The sequence below is a fragment of the Chrysemys picta genome, chromosome 7, assembly GCF_011386835.1.
Source record: "Chrysemys picta bellii isolate R12L10 chromosome 7, ASM1138683v2, whole genome shotgun sequence".
Lineage (NCBI taxonomy): Eukaryota > Metazoa > Chordata > Testudines > Emydidae > Chrysemys > Chrysemys picta.
Window position 1 is genome coordinate 98,115,174 of NC_088797.1, and position 23,091 is coordinate 98,138,264.

The window sequence follows — 23,091 nt, forward strand, 5'->3', positions numbered from 1 at the left end:
CAAAGGGTTAAAGAATTTTAAAAGGGCAGGACCAGACTACCTCCTGCTCAGGGAGTTTAGAGGTGAAGGAAGGGGCAGTAGTTAAAGAGAAGTCAAGTGAGAGTTCTCTCAGGGCAGGGGAAACCACATTTGTTGTTTCGATCGGCTCCCTCAAGTGATCACACCACTGCTTTCCAACCTCTTTCATAAGCTTTTCCCCAAGCCCAACAGTTTCTTCACCAAAGGGATCCAAGTCAAACAAACAGTTTTGAATCTCTCTTATATTGTTGGCTTATTTGTTCTGAAAGCCTACGGACATTTGGTGTCCAACATTCCCTAGGGATGTGCTTTTGGGCAGTCTTCCACATCAGGAGACAAATTCTCTATGGTGCTCATGTGTTGCATTAATATTACAGAGTGATTCATCTAATTCAGAGGGAAAGCCTTCCCAAATCAGAAAAAGTTAAGACATTAAGTATACAAAATCTTGTTGACAATTCTCAAAAGGCTGCAGTTCAGTGATTCATACATCACTGGTGAAAATCCAATGTAAGTGAATTTTGAAAACTGTGTTTTATTACCATCTACTGGTAAAAAAATAAGTTTCACACAAACAGCATTTTCTAGACTGCAACACTGGGGAAAACCCTAAAATATACAGAAATTAAAAGTACAAGAGATTTAATGGCGTTAATAATAATTAAAATCAAGATCAGATAGAATGGTTACCTACCTTTTGTAACTTGTCCTTCGAGATGTGTTGCTCATGTCCATTCCATTCTAGGTGTGTGCGCACCCACGTGCACAGCTGTCAGAGACTTTTACCTTTGCAGTATCTGTAGGGTCGGCTACAGCGCCCCCTTGAGTGCTGCACTCATGTGTCAGTATATTAGGCACCGCCGACCCTACATGCTCTCAGTTCCTACTTGCTGGTAACTCCGACAGAGGGGTAGGAGGGCGGGTAATGGAATGGACATGAGCAACACATCTCGAAGAACAACAATTACGAAAGATAGGTAACAGTTTTTTTCTTCGAGTGCTTGCTCATGTCGATTCCATTCTAGGTGACTCACAAGCAGTATCCTCGGACGTGGGCTCGGAGTTCACACTGTAGCGGCTTGTAGTACTGCCCTACCAAAGCCAGCATCGTCCCAGGCTGCTGGGTAAGTGCATAGTGGGACGATCAGGGGGCTGCCCTATAGATGTCCTGGATAGGCACTTGGGCCAGAAAAGCTGCCGAAGAGGCCTACACGCTGGTTGAGTGGGTGACTATGATTGCTGGGGGTGGCACTTTTGCCTGATTGTAGAAGTGGTGAATGCAGGCGGTGATCCAACAAGAAATTCTTTGAGCAGACACTGAGTGACCTTTCATCCAGTTGGCCACTGAAATGAATTGCGTCAACTTACAGAATGGCTTGGTGCTTTCAATGTAGGACAATACCCTCCTGATGTCTAGGGAATGCAGCCTACGCTCCTCCTCCGACTTATGGGGCTTTGGAAAAAAAGGTAAGTAAGTGGCCTGGCCCGTATGAAACAGAGACCACCTTGGGCAGGAAAGCCGGTTGTGGCCTCAGCTGGACCTTGTCTTTGTAAAAGACAGTTTAGAGCAGTTCTGAGGTGAGCGCTCTAATCTCAGAGACCTGAATGGCAGATGTCACTGTAACCAGGAAAGGAGGAGGAGACGACAGCACGAAGCCAGAGGTTCGAAATGGGGTCTTGTGAGCCGTTACAGCACCAGATTAAGGTGCTGAATGGCAGAACGGAGTCCCTGACTTGCGGGTAGAGGCGCTCAAGGCCCTTGAGGAACCTAGCAGTCATGTCCTGGGCGAAAACAGACCCTCCCTCGAGTGGCAGATGGAAGGCCAAGGTAGCCGCCAAGTGGTCCTTGACAGATGAAAGGGACAGGCCTTGGAGACTGAGATGCAGAAGGTAGTCTACGATTAACTGCAGTGAGGCTCACTTAGGCTGAACGCCTTTGTCCGAGGTCCAGCAGGCGAACCACTTTCATTTGGCCAGTAGGTTGATCTGGTGGAGGGCTTTCTACTGTCCAACAGGTCAGTAGACAGGGGACATCGGCTGAGCACTGCTGTTCCTGCGCATTTAACCATACAGGAGACTGCCATCATTCTGGGATAGCAGGTCCGGCCAGAGTGGTAGCTGCAACGGAATGGCCAGCGAGAGGTTCAGGAATGTGCCGAACCAGTGCGGGTGTGGCCAAGCTGGCACTATGAGGACTACTTTGCCTTGTCCTGCTTGATCTTCAGGGGGACTCTGTGAATTAACGCTACTGGGGAAGAAGGCGTAAAACAGAGCCCCCGACCATGGGAGCAGAAAAACATCTGACAGGGAGCCTCTGTCGATCCCCCGAATTGAACAGAAAAACATGGCATTTCCTGTTCTGTCTGGACGCAAACAGATCCACCTGGGGGAGTTCTCCACTTGTGGAAGATGAAGCTGACTACTTCCAGATGGAGGGACCACTTGTGGCAAGATGAGAAGGTCCTGCTAAGGCCATCTACCAAAGCAATCCTGGGCCCGGGGAAGTGAGTGGCTAGGAGATGGAGGTCGTGCTGCAGTCCTGGCAAAGGGCAGATGATCTGGCTCTATCTTGCTTGCTTGGACTGCAGGGTGTAACCTGAGGATATTACTTCTAGCACCCAATGGTCCAAAGTTAGCTAAGACCAAGCCAATTGAAAGGGGCGGAGGGTGTATCCAGTGAAGTAACTGGGGCTTCGTCCTCGGGCGCACCCTCAAAATGACTGCTTCTGGCCCTTGGTTCCTGGGAGAGTCAGACTGAGAAGACCATGGGTGTCGCTGCTTAGACCCCTTGTCTCTGTCCTTCCTCCTGCAGGAACCCAACTGGGGACTTCCCCAAGGCCTAGACTGCAGGGGTGGAGGAGGCAGAGGGCGGAACGGCTTCCTGGCCTGCTGAGGAGTGTGAAGGCCCAAGGAGCAGAGGGTAGTCCGGGAGTCTTTAAGGCCGTGGAGCCTTGTGTCCGTGAGCTCGGAGAAGAGCCCTGCCCCCTCAAATAGGAGGCCCTGAATAGTGGCCTGCATCTCCTGGGACAACCTGGATGACTGCAACCAGGAACTGCACCTCATGGTCACCACCCTGGCCACTGAGTCAGTAGCATTCCAGGCCATTTAGAGGGGCCCCCTTGCCACCGCTGTGCTCTTGTCCACCAAAGCAGCAAACTCCTGGGCTCGATCTTGTGGGAGGGCCTCTTTGAATTTGTTAAGGGAATCTCACAGGTTAAAATTGTATCTGCCTAATAGGGCCTGGTGGTTAGACACCCGAAATTGCAGGCTTGCCGTTGAATAAATCTTTCTGCCAAATAAGTCCAGTCTCTTGGCATCTGTTTTTTGGCATGCCACTGACATGGCCCTGCCTGTCCCTTTCATTAACAGCAGACACGACTAGTGACGCTGCTGGAAAGTATGTATACAGATATTCAAACCCTTCTGCAGGGATGTAATACTTCCGCCAACTTCTAAGGCAGCAGAATGGAAGAGGGAGTTTGCCACAGCGATTTTGCAATTTTAAGGACCCCTGGGTGGATGGGCAGCGCAACCCAGGCCACAGTGGAGGAGGATATAATGTTAAAGAGGTCGCCTGACTCCTCTGAGACCGCCTCAATTTATAGGTTCAAATTAGCAGCTACCCTTTTAAGGAGGGCCTGGTGCTCCTTGAAGTTGTCGGGGAGACTGTCCATTTCGGAGGGACCCACCCTCACTTTGTTCGGTGACAAAGACTGCACCACCTATGAAGGAGCCATACCCAGAGAGGGAGGGGGGAACCTGCTCCTCAGGTGCTGGGGTTCAGTGTGCTTTCTCTGCATTGGATTCCGTACCACGTTCCAACGCCGGTGGCGCCGGGGCTGGTTTGTCCGAGGTGGCCTAGGAGGACTGGTGGGAAAATGGGACCAGCATTACTAGCATGCCCCCGTGGGTTCCAGTACAGCCATTGAGTGGGCCACTGTCCCTGTTGCCATGTTGTCGCCGCAGGTCCATGCCAGTCTCATGCATCGGTGGTGAATCACCCCTCCTTGGCGAGGGGCTGCTCCCAGTTCGACTTGGACCAATCCTCTTCTGGTGACCAGGGTGGAGCCGTCAAGGCCTGAGTCTGCCAACTGATTCTGGTTGGCGCCCAGCGAGGTGAGGGCGAGGAACGGCACCTGCCCGACAAATGATACCAGGGGGAAGGGGACTGGTGCCATGACAAGGAGCGGCCCCGGCCTGGCGGGGACCAACGTCTGGGAGACCATCTGGGAGAAGGTGACCTGGGCTGCGGTGATCTTTGACAGGAAGCTCGCTGGTACTGGTAGTATGGGGACAGGTGCTGCAACTCTGGTATCTCATGTCTTGTAGAGGAAGAGTGCGTTGAGGACCTGGGCCTTCTGGTCAGAGAGCTAGGATTCGGTGCCAAGGTCTGAGGCCAAGGAGATGGAGATCTGAGCCTGCGGTCCAGTGACAGAGGGTATTCCACTACCCTATGAGGCGGTACCATGATCAGCTTGCCCTTAGATGTTGGGGTCTTAGATGAGTCTGTCACCTGGTGTGGCATCTGCGGTGCCAGTTGGCCTACTTGTTCTTTAGCCGCCGGAGCTGCTTCAGGCAATGAGGGCTCTGGGAGAGACCGAGGTCCCCAGCTGCTCCCTGGAGTCAAATCCCAGGCCTGGCTGGGGGTCCAACCTCTGCGGTATACCCATGAAGGGCACATGGCCTGACACTGGTCATTTGCCCAAAGCCCCTTTCCCTTCCAGTGCTGTGGTGTCCAAGTGGGAGGGCTCCAATGCAGGAGGAAGCGCAGCCTCCATGAGGAGGGCCCTCAAGTGGATACCCCGCTCCTTTTGGGTTCTAGGTTGAAAGCTTTTACAGATTCAACATTTGTCCTTTCTATGGGATTCCAAAACACTTAAAACAGCTGTCCTGGGGATCATCGATAGGCATCGGCCTACTGCATCACAGTTTGAAGCCGAGAGAGCAGGGATGCCCTGTTCCAAGGCAAAGTCCCAGACGGGACTAATTACCAAACTAACCTATCACTTAACGGTTAAGTACCTACAAACTATATACAAAAAAAGATAAACCAGTGGTTCTCAAACTGTGGGTCGGGACCCCAATGTGGGTTGCGACCCCGTTTTAATGGGGTTGCCAGGGCTGGTGTTAGACTTGCTGCGGCCCAAGGCCAAAGCCAGAGCCCCATCATGCAGGGCCAAAGCCAAAGCCTGAAGGGCTTCAGCTCTGGGCGGCGAGGCTCAGATTACAGGCCCTTTGCCTGCGTGGAAGGGCTCAGGCTTCAGTCCTTCCTCCTGGGGTTGTGCAGTAATTTTTGTCAGAAGGGGGTTGCGGTGCAATGAAATTTGAGAACCCCGAGATAAACAAAGGCTGTAAAGAACCGCTAATGCTCTTGCGATTTGCAAGACAAGGTGTTCCAACCACCTGTCACGGGAGGTAAGAAGGAACTGAGGATGTAGGGTCAGCAGCACCTAATATAAATGAACGCGGCACTCAAGGGGACGCCGCAGCCGACCCTATAGATACCGTGAAGGCAAAAGTCTCTGACAATTGTTCACATGGGCACACGCACATCTAGAATGGAATCAATATGAGCATGCACTTGAAAAAAAACTGGTTACTTCTTAAGGTGTCTGCAATATATTTAATATTGTACTTCATCTTCATTTAGATTTTCAGAGAGGTCAGCTAGGGATAAAGGACAATGTATACCATTCACCAGAGTTTTGTTTATTTTCATTACTAGTATCTCATTTTTGCCCTTATATACACAAGTGCCCCTCCTAGTGACTTCTATATGAACTGAACCTAAGTGAGGGCTGAGTTGGTTCCTTGTGGGCTAGTGAACAGTAAGAGGACAAAGAACACAAACGTATTCAAACATAACTCCAACTTACCTCAAGGGGCATTAGTCTAATTAGAGTTGCAAAGCACTGAGTAGCCATGAAACGTACACTGTCCGTCTGATCGCTCATTCGACCCAAAACTGGGACCACTAGAAGGACAATATATGGAACAATACCAACATCTAGCTGTTCCATTACAGCTGTATGTGTTATTAAGGAAATATTTTAACCAGTTCAGTACCTGCTTTATATTAACACCACAAATTGTTTATTTTGTACTTGTGATTAGTAGTCAAGACTTCAATCAGATCCTGTACATCAGCAAAAAATTTGCATCATCATCATCAAGTCAACAGGAGTAGAATTTTATACAAATACATCAGGGAGACAATTTCAGAAATGCGTATATCAACTAGTCATTTAAGGATGACCCTCCTAGAAATGCTGCAATTCTTTGAAAGGGACATTGAAAACAAAACAGAGGCTTCATTTCACCAAAGGAGTTCCAAAATTAAATTAAACCTAAACAGAAATCATGTTGACATTTTAAGAAGTCAAATGTAGATTACATATCTCCTGGAGGTCTGGGGATGGATCATACCGCCAACACAATTGTTAGAGCCAGGAAATCGCTTAAGTCCTTGGCCAATCTTTGTAACCCACAACCACAGTTGTGCCTTCCCCTCTTCAACTCTCCTGCATTCACAATTCAAAAAATATGTTTCCACTTCCACACAAAATGTGCAACCTTTGACTCTGACCGCATAGAGGGTTAGAAATTGGATCTTTACTAATTATCTGAAATGTTCTGTAGAGTGTTAGCATGTATGATGTAGATTTTTAGCTGATAATTTTCCTAGATCGTTAATGGACAAAATGTTTTGCTTTTGAAAGTAGAACTAGTATTCATCTTGTGACATAATGGTTTTTAGCACTAATAGTTATTTAGGTGACACACTTTGTTTTTGCAATATTTGCGTGGTTGGAATGAAGGTTGCACATTTTGTTTTGAGAAGGCATATGAACTACGACTAATGGATTTGAGAGAGGTACGGCGGGGAAAGCTAAATGATAATTGTGAATTGCAAGGTTTAGATGAGGTATAAATCGTAAGAGTCAGAAAGTTTCTAGCTGTGTCCATCTATATCCCCAGTTACTACCACGAGCCTGGTCTCCCTCCCATCACTGTGCTTCCCTACATATAGAGATTTTATCAAATTATTATATTTATATATATAAAAATAAAACAATGTTTATATAGGAGGGAGGCATGGCGGGGAATATGGATAGTGGAGTGGAGCAAGTGATGTATGGGAAAAATATGTGGGAGCAAACTGTGGGAAGCAGGGTGGTGTGAGGGCATGGATGCAATGCAAGAAAGAAAAGGGGATGCAGATCAGCAGGGGGCTAGGTCATGTGTGGGCTGTGCAAGAAGGAGATGGGAAAGAAGTGGGGCGGAAGAGAGCTCCAACAAACTGGTTATGGTTCATCAGAATGTAGTACCTATCAGCTCCTCCCGTATCAGCTTAGTCCCCACATACTTTCTCAACCCCCTCAGCTCTCCATGGTATTGCTGCATGGTGCACCAGAAGAGTTGAGGGGGAAAGGTGGTATCAAGTGAGAATTTAAGCTGATGTGAGGGACTGAATGGGGGTCTGCAGCTGTACAGATGTAGCCTAGGTACTTTTGATCAAGGCATCAGCATTTAAAGCATTCCACCATGCTGCTTTATATCACCAGCACATCAGGCAGCAGCATCCAGGAATCAGAATTTCTACACAGAGGCACTGGTGCATTGGAGGCTCCCCTGGATAGGTGACATGGCTGTTTAGCTAGAGAAATGCAAAGAAATCTGAGGACAATGACAAACTTCCAAAAGTCAGTAAACCTTTCCCTTAAAAAAAACAAAAAAACAACGAAGCAGAAAATTCAATTTTGCAACAACAAGATAGATAATTGGAGACCAAACAAAAATAAGGGATTTTAGCCATCTGAAAATGCAAATTTCAACTTATCCTACACTATAGAGTTGCTTGTGATACCCCCATAATATTTTTTAAAAGTTTAACTGAAGTAACAAAAAAATTCTAGGCTGGGCACACAATAGAACTAAATAGGACTAAAACACCAAAAACTACATAATCCAAAGATTTAATGTACCATTACAGTGATAAGCACCAGCCTACTGCTATTGCCAGAAATCTGCCTTGTAGCAGATGCTGCAGACTGTGGGACAGTACATATCATTACTCAGTCTAAGAGCGGAGTAACTCAAAATATGGAAAGTACTGCAACCATAAAAGGAGAAAAATGACAAGCAGAAAAATAGGGTGGGTGGGCACAATAACATACTAATTTTGTAAGATTTTGCATTCTGATTGAAACTAGTGAAGTAATAGCTCATTCTACTGGCAACAGGCTAAAGGTTTCCCTTCTGCTTCAGATCCAGGAATCACTGTTGGCTCATTTGCTCTGCTACCTCACATGCAAATAAATCAAGATAATTTGTTTATTTTCAGTCATTTGAAAGTGAAGCTTTCTTTGGTTATGAGAAGTTTCTACCAGTCTTCAAGTTTGTTCATACAAGAATTTCACTCTTTAAAATGAGGACAAAAATAGTTACCTGCCAAAGATGCAGATATTCTCTCTCCGCTCAGTTAGGAGGTCAAGTGCTTTGGTTAGATTAGAATTATTTTCTTAAAAAAGGCTCAGAATAGTTTGGGTGGTTTTTTTAAGCTCTGGTATTACCAACGAAAGAAGAGATTACTTACCTAAACAGTAACTGGAGTTCTTTGAGATGTTTTGTCCCTATGGATGCTCAAATTCATACATGCATGCATGCCCACATGCCTTTGATCAGAGATTTTCAACAGCAGAATCCACGGGTTTGCACCTGCTCCCTACATCTCCTTGTGCTCTGGTCTGAAGATATGTAGGGAAGGGCAGACCCGCTGCTACTCCAGTTCATTCTCTACCATGAAACTTGGAGAGACCAGGACTCAAAAGCAGAGGGGAAGGAGAGCAGCGAGTGGAGCACCTATAGGGACAAAGCACCTCAAAGAACTCCAGATTCTGTATAGGGGAGTAACCTCTCCTTCTTTGAATAGTGGTCCCTATGTGTGAGCCACTTCAGGTGACTCCCTAGCAGTGCCCAGACTACTGAGTTGGGAACTGAGGGGCAGGGTCTAGTACCGATTGGAAGACAGCCATCCCAAAGGCTGCATTTGCTTAGTGCTTGGAAAAAATCAGGGAGTGGCCTTACAGATATCTAAAACAGGAGCAGTTTTTAAGCAGAGCCATAGAAGGGGACTGTTCCCTAGTACAGTGGGCAGTCACCCTAGAAGAAGGGTGCCATCCAGAAGCTTCATAGCATGACAGAGTACAGCCCAAAACCCATTTAGACAGTCTGAGTAGATATATGGAAACAAAGGGCCTAGCGGAGGCTTTGGTACTATGGAGGTAGAAGCCTACAGCTCTTCTAACACCCAGGATGTGAAGATCAGTTTCTTTCCTAGAACTATGAAGCTCAGGGTAGAATAGCAACTAAATATTCTGATTGAATATGGTTGTAGGAAGAGATCTTGGGTAGGAAACGAGGGTATTGATGAAGGCTCACTTTGTCCCAGCAGAAAACTGAGTAAGGTGGATCAGCCATAAAGGCACCCAATTCCTCAACTCTCCTAGCTAAGGTGATTGCTACTAAGCAGGAGGTCTTGAAAGATAAATGAAGGCGAGAGCAGCTCACCATGGGCTTGAAGAACGGTTTCATCAGAGCATCTGGGACAAGGTTGAATCCCAAGATGGTGCAGGCTCTCTGACTAAGAGAAAAGACACGTAAATGGGGTCCCAGACACATTTTGCAGGGATCTTTCCACCAACTGAGGGAAGTGAGAATCTTCTGCAGAATAGACACCATCTTGGCCAAGCTGTGTTTGTTGGGTTTGTAGACTGTCCTGAGCTAGGCTTGGAAAGATCTCAAACGCAACCCCAGCCTTTGTGGGACATAATAAATGTAACTTAACAGCTACAGTCAGGTCCGACCTATAGTTTGAGGACTTCTCTGAAGGTCCAAGATTAGGTTGCTGAATCTATCAGATGGCAAGAAAGCTCTGGTGGTTGTGGGAATCCAGAGTAACCTCTATAAACTTGATGCACTGGACTGGCATCAAGACAGACAATTCTGAATTCAGCATTCAGCCTCAGAGAGCAGAACAGGAACAGAGCCCTAAAGCCTGTAGATTGAACCTCTACAAGGGACCAACCCCTGAGAAGCAAGTTGTCAAAGTAGATGGCTGCTGGCAAAACAAAAATGCAGAATCATGTATATTGCCATCCTTACTTCTGCGCTGCTGCTAGTGGTGGCTTTGCCACTTCTCTCCAGCTACCCAGCTCTGAAGGCAGCGCTGCCGCCAGCAATAGCGCAGAAGTAAGGATAGCAGTACTGCAACCCCCACCCCCTACAATAACCTTGTGACCACCTTCCTTTTTGAATCAGGATCCTTACAATTACAACACCGTTAAATTTCACATTTAAATGGCTGAAATCATGAAATTAATGAGTTTTTAAATCCTATGGCCGTGAAATTGACCAAAATGGACCGTGAATTTGGTAGGGCCCTACCCATGATAGACCTCTGCTGGACCCCACTAGATATGGCCTCCCCGTTGAACAATGAACCATTGATAACTATGCTTTGAGTATGGTCATTGAACCAGTTCTGGACCCACTTTACAGTAATTTCATCTAACTAAGAGATACCACAAGACTCTGTCTTAAGCTACAGGTCGTTGAAAAGGAACTGAAGCAGCAGCGAGTTTGCCCTTCCCTATAAACTCTCAGATTGAAGCTTGAGGATGTGTAGGGCGCAGGCTTGGACCTGCAAACACTGCCATAAAAAATTTCCAATCAAAGGTGCACGGGCATGTTTGCATATGAAGTGAAGCACCCACAGGGAAAAACACTTGAAGAAGAACGCTGCATTTGTTGTTCCAACTTCTGCTATCACTACAAATCCTGCATTTTTAGGACAAATAATTTAACACACATTAACTAGATTTCAAAAAGGACAAAAAACACTGAAAGTATCATAACTGTTCATATGTAAGACAGCTCTCGATCCTAAATACCTGAAGATAAACATGAAATAAAAGGGGCATATGAACAACCCTTTGTACATATTCTTTGCAACATGGGAATTGCCACATTGGATCACATCAGTAAGTCAGAGTCTGGAATCCTGCCTCTAACAGGGACAGATGCTTCAGAAGAACCTTAGGCAGTTAGTGGTTGGCTTACGTCCTAAGCAAGAATGTTTATCTCACCTTAAGAACTTGCAGAGTTATTTATTATCCACTTAATATGTTTAATTTTTTTTGATAGTCCTATTTAACTATGGGCCTTGATGGTATTTTGTGGTAGTTTGCCACAGATTCATTACATGATATGCATACAATTTTATCATTTTAAAAAACTTGTTGCCTTTCAGTTCCATTGGAAAGATAATCCTCCAATTCTCTTTCACACTATCTCCACTAAAACCTCAACAGGAGCAAAAAAGCTCATCTGATGGGCGATTGAAGTGATCCAAGAGGAAGCCCATCATCCTACACTAGGATGATAAAATTTTAATTTCATTTTCTACTTTTCACAATACAGAAATTGTATTTTTTGTTAATCACATGATTTTAGATAATACAAGCAAGGATACAAGCAAGTGCTTCAATTGCACCCTCTTGTTTGGTATTGTCATCTATTGCTCCCAGCCATGGAATAACCTTCTCTAACAAAATATTCATTGTTTCCATGGTAGCTATTTTGCTCATGACACCTACACAACGAGCAACCATGTGTCTCACTGCAGTGCTCGGATGTTGAAGGCACATATAAAGATGAGGCAAATGCTGTATCAACTGAAAAGAGAGGGAAAAAAAAAAAGTCAGATCTCTATATTGCCTATAAGTATATTTTCTATTTTATCAATTATTGTATCCTGGTCAATATCATAAAGATACCCAGATGAAGTCTTCTGAATGCAGAAATGTCTGAGAAAAAACACTATACTGCCCATACAAGCATAATGTAAGACTAATTTACTTGCACCTGGAACAAGGGATATTCTCCAGCACAGCAAGAAGTCAATTAGCAAGACAGATGTACGAAGTTTTTAAACCAGAATTTAAAATCTAAGTACTCAACAGATAGGAAAGAAGTTTCAAGCTGCAAAAGCATCATCTCAATCTGTGAGAATTAAGTTCTCAGCACTTTTAGAAAAAAACAAAACGAACAAAAAAAGAACCCCACATTATTTAAGTGCTTGCATATGGAATTAGGAACCTAACTTGAGGCTCTTTTTTAAAATCTTGGCATTCAGGTTCAGAAGAGTCTTTTCAGTTAGTAATTTTCTTCCTTGCTGACTAGACAGGGAAATATTGGACCACCTCCTATCCCAATCATAATTGTATTGACCACCCTTCTTTCCACTTTAAATTATTTCACATTCCTGAGCCAACTACAGCAACTCCTTATTCAGAAAAGTAGAATTAGGAAAATATTTAATTATATTTGCATCTATACTTTAATGCAGTTTAACAGCAAAGAAGAGACAGGCCCATATGACCAGTCAGCTCCCCACAGACCGTTTGGAAACCTCTGAACCAGAACAAAATACATTTAAATTCAAGGAGCTTGCTGTTGTCTTTTGACATAACACAATGCAAACTGCACTGTAGCTTGAATTTCAGATATTACCAACAACTACAATTCCAAATGGCTTTCCTCCCTCTTTAGAGAGGATATATGAACAAAGAAGATAATTTGATTTTCTTGACCTATCCTGCACCTTGTAGATAAAAAAATATGGAATTGAACTATATTTAAAAAAAGGCGCATAGAGAAGGGATAGAACAAGCAGCTTTCACATCTAGAAGCTAAAAAAAATAAATGCAGGAAGCGGTCTCTTTTCTTAAGGAGACAAGTATAAGTGATCTGAAAAGAGTACACAAGCAAACTAATAGCAATACAACTATATAAAGAACTGAAATATTGTAAAAAAAAAAAGTACATTAAACAATGGCAATGAACGTAAATTGTTTTGTCAGGAAATCGCTTTGAAGTATAACATGCTAATTACCAAAGGGTGAAGCTGAATGTCCATTGAAGCTGCTGTTGTTTCAAACACCTGTAGAGAATTGACCAACTCCTGAGCAGACACATCTCCCTTTTCCAATAAGGACTTCCGATCTGTTAAAACAAACAGATGTCCAGTTTCAGATAACACGTATGCTATAACGAAACAAAAACAAGAATATAATAAGAAGTGTACATACCAAAACTGTTTAGGTTAGTATTATTTCTTAGTGGACCAACCATAGCATCCCAGAGATGTGGCAATCCTAGTACCATTTCAGCACCGAAATGTTTAGCTATAGTAGATAAGGCAAATTCAGCTCCTCTCCTCTGTACAATATATGGCTTCTGAGCCTAGAATTAAAATATGGTTAAGGGAATAAGTAGATTAAAGGAATTTAAAAATGAAGCAAAGCTTGTTACATTCAAGCAAGGTTTAAGTGTTAAACAAATCTGCAAACTGAACAAAAAATAAAACAAGAATTTCCTCCCCCTGCTCATACTTAAACAAATTTGATTGTATAGCCAATATTATACACTACTGTTCATCAAGGGGAAGACTCAGGGCTTGTCTACATGGGGAAAAGCCAGTGCATGCTAGCTACTCTGCATGAACTCCTCATGAGGAGACACTTACTGTGCACTAAGAGTGCCCTTTCCAATTATAAGCTTAATACTCTTTAGAAATGTATTAAGTTAAACCACACAAAGCCATTGTTAATGCACAGAAAGTGTGTTCACACAGGGAGTTCATGAAGAATAGCTGTTGGCTTTAAATTCATACCCTAACTTGATGCTCATTAACCTCCCCACGTAGACAAGCTATCAGAGTCCAATCTGAGCTTGCTGCACCTTTGGTGGTAGAACATACTGAACGACAGTTGGGCGATGCTCCCACTTTTATACCTTTGGAACCAAGAGAAAGGGGAGAGGGAAGGGTGAGTAACTTCCAGAGAGCAGTAATCACAGAAGTTCACAGTACAGACACTTACATTCTCTACAAGTGATATTATGCAGGAGGCCAAATTGAACTATTTATAATTACTATGCAGCATCCAGTTAGTAGTTTCTTGTGTTTTAGGTCCCAATTTAACAAGGTAGTTAAGCATATGCATAACTCTAAGCAGGCGAGTAGTCCTACTGAAGTCAAGGGGACTACTTACCTGCTTAAAGTTATGCATGTGTTTAACTACCTTGCTGAATCAGGGCCATACCTGCTTATGAATTTTGGATTTACAATATAATAGATTCTGCCAGACTTACTCACGTTGAGTACTTAATTGTGTGAGTAGTCCTAGTGAGGCAAATGGGGCTCTTTGAAGCATAAGCATGGCAGAAAATATGTCCTACTTTTGCAAATATCCAGTTAAAGTTTATACTTTGGATTTGTCTACAACAGGGGTCTCAAACTCCTGGCCCGCAGGCCATCTGCAGCCCACGAGCCTCCCCACCATGGCCCGCGGGGCTCCAGCAGTTTTGGGGCCGGATCTCTCCCTTGACCCCACCTGCCACCCCCGGGTGCTCCCCCAGGCAACTTACAATGGCCCAGGGTCCCGGCAGCACAGTGGAGCTGAGCGGCGTCTGCCAGCTCGCTCCAGTGGCTGCCGGCCCCTCCCTGCGGTCCGGGGCAGGGCTGTGCCTCTGCCTCCACCCTCTGCCCCCACCCTGAGTGCCCCTGCGGCCAATGGTACGCTGTGGGGGCGGAGTCTGGGGGCAGAAGCACGTGGAGGCCTCCCAGCCCACCCCGCCTTGGAGTCCCAGGTAAGCGCCACATCCCTGACCCCCTCCCAGGGAGAGTCTGGGAATTCCCTATATCTAACTTGTCCTGTGCCCAGCCAGAAATAGCCAGACATTCCACTGCTTGCCAGCATGCGAGTCTAAGAGCCTGCACCTCCTTCCGCTCCCCACACCCCCTCCCAGAGCCTGCACCCCCTCCCTACCCAAACTCCCTCCCAGAGCCTTAGGCAGGTGGGGGGCAGGTTCTGGGTGGCATGAGTGACATGGCCCACTGGGAGGATTTGAGGACTGGCACTGGCCCTAATGTAAATTGAGTATGAGACCCCTGGTCTACACTAAGGAGTTTTAGAAGAAAAATCTGCACTGATGGGAGCCAAAGTATAGACAAGGCTCTGCCAACATCTGCCATGTATACCTGTAGAACAGGTTTAAAATAAGATTCCCTAGTGTAAATGCATCCCTTGAGTTTCAGAGCCACACAATAAGTTATCTGGCATTATAGAAACTTTGTTTTTTCCTCAGAAAAAACACAGCAAGCATCTCTTCCCCACAAAATACCGCAGAGAACAGTTACCTCTTTTTATTGAGCATACAGAACTAATTTCATGCCATTTCCAGTTTACTGGTTGAGGTTACTTATAAAATATGAATAGATTTTCATGGTTTGTGAACTTTTTCAAGATTATAAGCTTCTGCAGAAGATATCCAGTTCAACTTTTAAAATAGCAAAAAGGAAGCACATTGTAAATTAATTAATTTAATTATTTACACAAAGGCATGAATGTAGAATGTTTGTAAGGAAACAAAGTAATGTGTAATGACAAAGCCACGTTATCATATCTGACAACTTCCAGATTCAAGCTAAAAGTTAGCGATGAGTGAGTAAGATTTGTGTCATTTAACTGTGATGACCTTACCTTAGAAATGATATTTTTCAAATGAATTTACACTAGTTAATCTATTGTATGAAACAGATTAGCTCTAAATTTTCTCTTTAATTTGCTAGGTGACCAGTTGTTTGAAGACTAGCTATTATTTATATAATTACATTTATCAGTCTAACGCTACTTTCTACCGGGTCCCCCAAAGCAATATGAAATACAGATTTACAGAGTAAATTATAATGGCTTAAAATAAAATTGTTTAGAAATAGATTTTAATGAATAATGTATTAATGGGATGCTTTCAGATTCTTTAATTCAACTACCGGTAGTAAATACAACACTTGCAAAAAGTATTTTGACACATTACAAGTGTGAAATTCACAGATTCTTAAAAAAAAAAAAAAACAATCTGCTTCTGTCTCAAATTTCTGTAATACATATTGAGCAGTCTTCTGTCCCTCCCCCCCAACATAGACACCAGGGAAAGGGCACACTTTGAATGTAGTACTTGAGAATTTAACTCTGCATGTCCCATTTACATGAATAGCTGTTTTACTCAGGACTAAATATTTCCCTTTAGAATTCATTTATTTTAAGTTTAATACCACTATAGATATTTAATTCTTCCTATATTTGAACATAAATTCTTCATGCTGCTTACAACATAAAAAAAGTAAACGTGGACTCAGTTTTTAATTAAGAAAAACTATTGCTCCATCATTTGTGTAACTCCATTGACTGAAATACAGCTACATTTAGAAAGAACATGTCTCCTTAAGTATAATGAAAATCAAGATCTAACAAACTTATTTACCTCATCAAGTTCTGTGGCGATGTTTCCACTACTGCCTGTGGGCAGGTCTGCAATTTGGGCTTTTGGAGCCTTTGGTGTAGGACCTCGCCTACTCGTGATGGCAAAAGCAGCTTTCTGATGTCTGTACAGTGTAATTATTCCTCTGTGCTTGGTGACAGTATGGTGCATCCCATCTCTCTCAGAGTTGGGTCCTATTATAGAATAAAGTTGACAATTACTTTAAAATACAGTACCAGAAATAGGTGGCAGTGTTAACAATCACCTACTCTTTGTGCACCTCAACTCGCTTTACAAAGAAGGGTAAATATCATTATGTGTCAAGTATGAGAGGGGTAGCCGTGTTAGTCTGGACTGTAAAAAGCAACAAAGAGTCGTGTGGCACCTTATAGACTAACAGATGGACTGGAGCATAAGCTTTCGTGGGTGAATACCCACTTCGTCAGACACATGGGACATTATGTGGACAATGAAAGAGGTGATTAGACTTGCACCAGATCACACTGTGGGTCAGTGAGAGCCAGGAATAGAAGCCACACCTCCCTAATTAGTGCGTGTCTAGTCCACTGGGTCACTATGTGGGGGGGAAACCACACATTAATAATGAGCAAGTACTTCATAGTAAAATTGAATGTATACTTGCAAAAATTTTAAGGAAAGCAGCATGTCAGACCAAAATTATTGTGATGCACACTCATTCCCCAAACTCTACTTCTGAGTCTCTACAAACATTTTACATTGAAATTTAAGATGGGAAATATACTTTGGGCACCCACATATCTAAAGGAAGGATTAATACAGATGTGGTTAACTAGCCTTATTTTTCAGCTACCTTTCAAGTAGTAGGAGTGGTATTAAAAAGGTCAGTTAATTGCATTTTTAGGTTTCATCAGATGTGGGTACCATATGTATAATGTGTTACCTAGAATTTACTTTGGAAGTAAAATACTTCCAATTCTAAACACACACAAAGGACATAAAATGTTAGTCAAGCCTCACAATAGATTTAATATTTCAAAAATTTTGTCTCTTAAAGTTTAGAATTCAGATTGTTCATCTGAGAGATAGAGATTTACTTTTCAGGCACAAGAATGGAAAAGCATTAATTTTCAAGACTATTTTTGCAGGGTCTGATTTCTTCCATTAACAACCTCATTACATGTATTTGTGAACATTTCATTGTCAGTTGTCCTATGATTAAGCTGCAGAACATGCAACCACATTAGGTTTATTCTATGTAAAATTGTACCAGCAATATTATTCTTCTAACAGAATATCAACACATCCCTCATTTCCACATAGCATCACACTTCTGCTCCATGAAATATTCCAATTTAAAAACCATCCCAGGAGTCAGTTATTTTGTTGTGTTTTAAGAAGTCTTTCACACAATAACTTCCAGAAAAATCACTAAAACCAATTCTTAAGCTACACTGCTATGTTCAAAGGCATAAATGTACATAGCTACTAATTTTTCAGACATCTCGTACAGTCCTAACAAGAAGTTAAAACAGCTGATTGATTTTAAATACATAACAAGTAGAACACTCATGTAGAGATATCTACTACATAAAATTACAAATATTGCATGTACACAATTTTTTTTTTCAAAACTGACAGACTTAGGCAATATACCTTTAGAATTTTCATGGCTGCTTTGAGGTTGCGCAGGACATGCTGCTAAGGGAGTAAGATGTGGGTCCACACAGAGAGAGTTGCAGAGATTTTTTATGATCTTCGAGTTGGGGCATGGAGCTCTTGATATACACTGTTGAAGTAACTTAGCTACACATAAAGCTGCATAGTTTTGTACCAGTGTATTCTCTTCTTTTTTGACAGTTTCCATTAAAGGTTTTATGACCGGATTTAGTTTTTCTGGAAGTCGTTGCAAGCTCACAACAGCACATGCAGCAAAAGTATGGACTCGCAGCTGTAACACTTGCCATTCCTGGTTTGTTTCTGTAACCGTCATTTGGACTTGTTGTCGTTTACTGTCCAATTGTTGTAAAATATTAGGATTTAAATTAAAAACTGATGTAACTTCATTGAAAACAGTAGTAACCTAATGAAAAGAAAACCAGAGTTAAAACAAAATTTGTGCTTATAGCACAACCAGATTTCCTATAAAAAGAGGAGGTGGGGTTTGGGCATGATGAAAGAAATACTGGGTTAAAGACACACAGGAGATCACACTTTCACTTCAACTTTAACACTCAGTGAAATTCTGGCCCCAAGGAAGCCAATGGAAGCTTTGCTTAAAATGTCTGTTTCTTCCCCCTTTTTTTTCTTGCCCTTTTCTTTTTATTCCCCATTAAAAAAAAAAAAAAAGTAGTACTAGCTGGTACCTATGAATTGGGATTCCCACTACACGTATACCATATCAAAATACATTTTATATCCTGATTGAAGCTCTCTGTAGAATAAATATTTAATGTCAGCCAGGTTTGTGATTTTTTTTAAAACCTACACTCAACTTCTATTTTCTTCTGTTTGACAGATTCACCTCCCCCCCCAGTGTTTTACCTTACATCCCTCCAGTAGATTTTATCTTTCCTTCTCCCTTTCTAAATATCTGCCATCATTAATTTCTTTGTTTCTCCTCACTTTTGTTAGTCATTCTATTTCTCTCCATTCACGCTCACAGCTCCCTTCTCTCCCCCAGCTTACTTGCAGGACCCCCTCTCCCATTATTCCTCATCTGGGACACAGATAAATGGTTAGAAGGATACCACAAGTCCTGACTCCAAAGAATGCTCTTCAGTATCTGCCTAACTCCCACCAGTCAATTTTGCAGCAAGACCCAGATGACTGGCAAAGTGGCAAGTCACTGAATCTTGGGGGAGAGTCTTGGAATTCCCTATATCTCAGTTGTCCTGTGCCCAGCCAGAAATAGCCAGACATTCCACTGCTTGCCAGCATGGGAGTCTAAGAAAAAGACAGGCAAGAGGAGTTGTGCTGTCCAGCATACTAGGGGCAAGACGTGCAATGCTGCAGTCACGTGAAAGTTGAGCGGCTCCTCAGCTGACTTGGTAATAAAAGGATTGCAATGCTCCTGGAACACTCAAGATCTTTGATTTGACATGGGCCTTATGTCTGCTATTTAATCAGAATTTGCTGATCTTACTACCCTGAAACTTGCTCCAGGCACACAGGTGGGTAGAGAGCAAGAGGAAATCTGGTAGGGACAGTGCTGCACTTCTCTGTGGTACAGAGCATATTAATAGATGAAAATAGTAACACTGTTAATAATGAGAGCACACACAAGTGTTCACTAAATATTTGTGTTGCATTTATAAAGAAGCAGAATGATCTATTCATATAGAGCAGGGTGGCCAGCCTGAGAAGGAGCCAGAATTTACCAATGTACATTGCCAAAGAGCCACAGTAATACGTCAGCAGCCCCGCCCACCCTGCCAATCAGCGCCTCGCCCTCCCTTCCCACACCTCCCGATGAGCTGTTTCGTGGTGTGCGGGAGGGTGGGGGGAGTGGGAAGAGAAAGAGGAGCAAGGACATGGCAGGCTCAGGGGAGGGGGCAGGAAGGGGTGGAGTGGGGGCAGGGCTTGGGCCAGAGCCCGGGATTGAGTATTGAGACCCTCCCACCCCCCGGGCACACTGGAAAGTTGGCACCTGTAGCTCCAGCCCTGGAGTCGGTGCCTATACAAGGAGATGCATATTAACTTCTGAAGAGCCGCATGTGGCTCCGGAGGCACAAGTTGGCCACTCCTGTCAGAGAATGATGCAGTACTTTCCTGTCCATTAGTAACCAAGGAGGGTTAGACAACCTCTGCTAGGGATAAGTGTTTTTAAATCATCAGGCCTAGATAACTTGCACTCAAGAGTCCTATAAAAGAGTTGGCTGAGGAAATCTGATTGCTGATGTTAATTTTTAATACATCTTGGGATACCAGAAAAATTTCAGAAGCCTGGAAGAGTGCCAATGTAGTGCCAATATTAAAAAAGGGCAAACAAAAAACAGAAGACTTGGGTAGGTATAGGCCGGTTACCTGGACTTTATCCAGGGCAAAAATCATGAAAAAAGTTGATATCAATTGAAAAATTGAAGGATAGAAATATAATTAACCCCATTCAACTTTGTTTTATGGAAAAAAGGTCTTGTCAAATGCACCTGATTTCATCCTCTGAGATTACAAGTTTGGTTGATAAAGGTAACAGTGTAGATGTAATATACCTTGATTTAGTATTATACAACATTCTGAATAAGAAGTTAGCACAACGGAATATCACTAAAGACACAGGTTAAATGGATTAAGAACTGGCTGGTAGATCTCAAAAAGTAGTTGTTAATGGGGAATCAATCATTATATAGGCATGTTTCTAATGAGGTTCTTCAGGTATCCGTTTGAGCCTAACATACTTTTAACATTTTTGTTGGTGATCTGGAAGCAAATATAAAATCACTGCTGATAAAATTTGTGGATAATACAATGATTCGTTCAGTGATAAATAATGAGGACAGGTTAATCACACAGAGCAAGCTGGATCACTTGGTAATCTGCATTCTTTCACAGAGAATGCATTTTAATACAGCCAAATGTCCAGTTCTGCATTTCCTTGTTCCTGGATGCATGCCACACCTACAGACTGGCAGACTATCCTGGAAAGCAATAATTCTGAAGAGGACTTAGGACATAGTGGACAAGCAACAATATGAGCTCCCAGCATGACACTGTGGCAAAAAGGGCAAACTTGCTTCTTCGCAAAATTAACAGAGGAGCAGTGACTATGGAGTAAGGAGGTAATTTTACCTCTGTTTATGGCACTGACGAGACTGATACTGGAATACATGTACAGTTCAGTTTGAAAAAAAGGAGACAGTTCAGAAAAGAACCAGAGGCCTGGAGAAAATTCCTTAGAGTGAGATTATTAAAGAGCTCAATCTGTTTAATATATCAAAAAGAAGAGAGGTGACTTTATTAGTGTCTAAGCACCTGCATGGGGAAAGAGTACTGCATACTAAAGGGCTCTAATTTACCACAGAAAGACATAAGAACCTATGGCTGGAAGCTGAAGCCAGAGAGAAATTAAAATTAGAATTAGGCATGATTTTTTGACGATTAAGCATTAGAACAATCAAGGGAAGTGGTAGATTCTCCATCTCTTGGAATCTCCAGATCAAGACTGGATGATTTTCTGGAAGACATGCTTTAGTCAAACACAAGTTATTGGGCTCGACCCAGGAGTAACTGAGTGAAATTTAATTGTCTGTAATATACAGGAGGTCAGACTAGATGATCTAATGGTCTCTTCTGGCCTTATACTCTTTGAAAAAAATCTTTATATGCAAATCAATAAACATCCATATCTGAGATCAGCTACTAATCGGGCTGTCAAAAAACATACAATATGACTTTAAGATAGCACTTACAGTAGCAAAGGGGAGAAATTTTATGAGGCTTTTAAATTGTGTTACTGCCCAAATATGTAGGATGTTCGCCACAAATGCTTTATGAAAAACCCCTTTCAAGTGAAGTTTCCTTTATCCATGATCATAAAGTCTACCACCGTGTACTGATGTACTCAATTATTGGGGAGATAGGGGAGGCGCGGAAGGAGAGAGAGAGAGAGAGAGAGAGAGAGAGGGGAATGCAGCCTGGTCGGAGGTTTTTTAATGAAATCCTCAACACAGTAATACGTGAACATCTAACCAAAGCCCTGCATGCTCTTACTGTCCTTGTCCTCTCTTTACCAACCCACTAACAAAACAAAAAACAAGTTACTAGCCAGTTCTGTAACTGTTATACTTCGAGATGCGCTGCATTCTGCTTCAGGTGCCCACTGCACCAGAGTCACAGATTTCCCCCCCCCCCCCCAAAATGGTACCTTTTGGGACAGCGCATGAGCCCTCAGCTGCTGAGCAATGGTATAAAGGGCAGAGCCACCACACAGCCCACTCAGTTTCTTCCTACCTGACAGACTGATATAAAGGGGAAAGAGGGTGGGCTGTGGAATGGATATATGAAATCTCAAAACAACAGTTACAAAATAGGTTAGTAACTATTATTCTTCAAATGATTGCACATGTCCCACTTTAGATGACTCATAAGCAGTTCAAATGGGAGGTGGGTTTCAGAGAGGGTTTTGAACAAGGACTGAAGAACTACTCATCCAACCTCTGCATCGTCTCTGGAATGCTGAAATATAGTGTAATGAGTAGTAAAACTAGGCACTGATGGCCAAGTTGCAGCTCTATAAAGGACTGCTATTAGGCATCTAAGCCAAAAATGGTGTGGAAACTTCATGAGATCTTTTAAAGTATGCTACCACCCTTCCAGATGGGGGTACATTGCAATCTCATATCACAGGAGTATGCAGAACAAAAATCCTCTGGCCAGGATGAAAGGCCTTTCATCCTGTCTATAACTAAGATGATGACCTAAAAAAAGATCTAGTCCTCTGCAAATACAAAGCCAATACCCTTTTCACATAAAAAAATATGGAGTTTCTCTTCATCCTTATGACAATGGGGCTTAGGAAAGAATGTCGCTAAGTATATGGTTTGATTGAGGTGGAATTCCAAAACTACTTTCATCAGGAATTTCAGATGCGGATGTATGTATACTTTTGTCCTCAAACTGTGTAAGAAGGGTCAGCCACCAATACTTTTAATTGTCAGCCTTCTTGTGGAAGTCAGCTACCAAAAGTGCTATTTTCAAAGAGATGCAGAAAAG

General features: G+C 43.0%; 1 protein-coding gene across 3 annotated transcripts in view; it reads right to left on the reverse strand.

Moving 5' to 3' along the window:
* BTAF1 (B-TFIID TATA-box binding protein associated factor 1) overlaps positions 1–23,091 on the reverse strand; it is a 104,865-nt gene that overhangs the window by 35,247 nt on the left and 46,527 nt on the right. For all 3 annotated transcript variants that reach the window (XM_005301302.5, XM_042856797.2, XM_005301304.5), the window contains 6 exons: positions 18,037–18,463; positions 16,405–16,595; positions 13,170–13,323; positions 12,974–13,083; positions 11,552–11,753; positions 5,895–6,043 (listed from right to left, as the gene is read on the reverse strand). In XM_005301302.5, the coding sequence (XP_005301359.1) occupies positions 5,895–6,043; positions 11,552–11,753; positions 12,974–13,083; positions 13,170–13,323; positions 16,405–16,595; positions 18,037–18,463 (1,233 nt within the window). The remainder of the gene's footprint in view (positions 1–5,894; positions 6,044–11,551; positions 11,754–12,973; positions 13,084–13,169; positions 13,324–16,404; positions 16,596–18,036; positions 18,464–23,091) is intronic.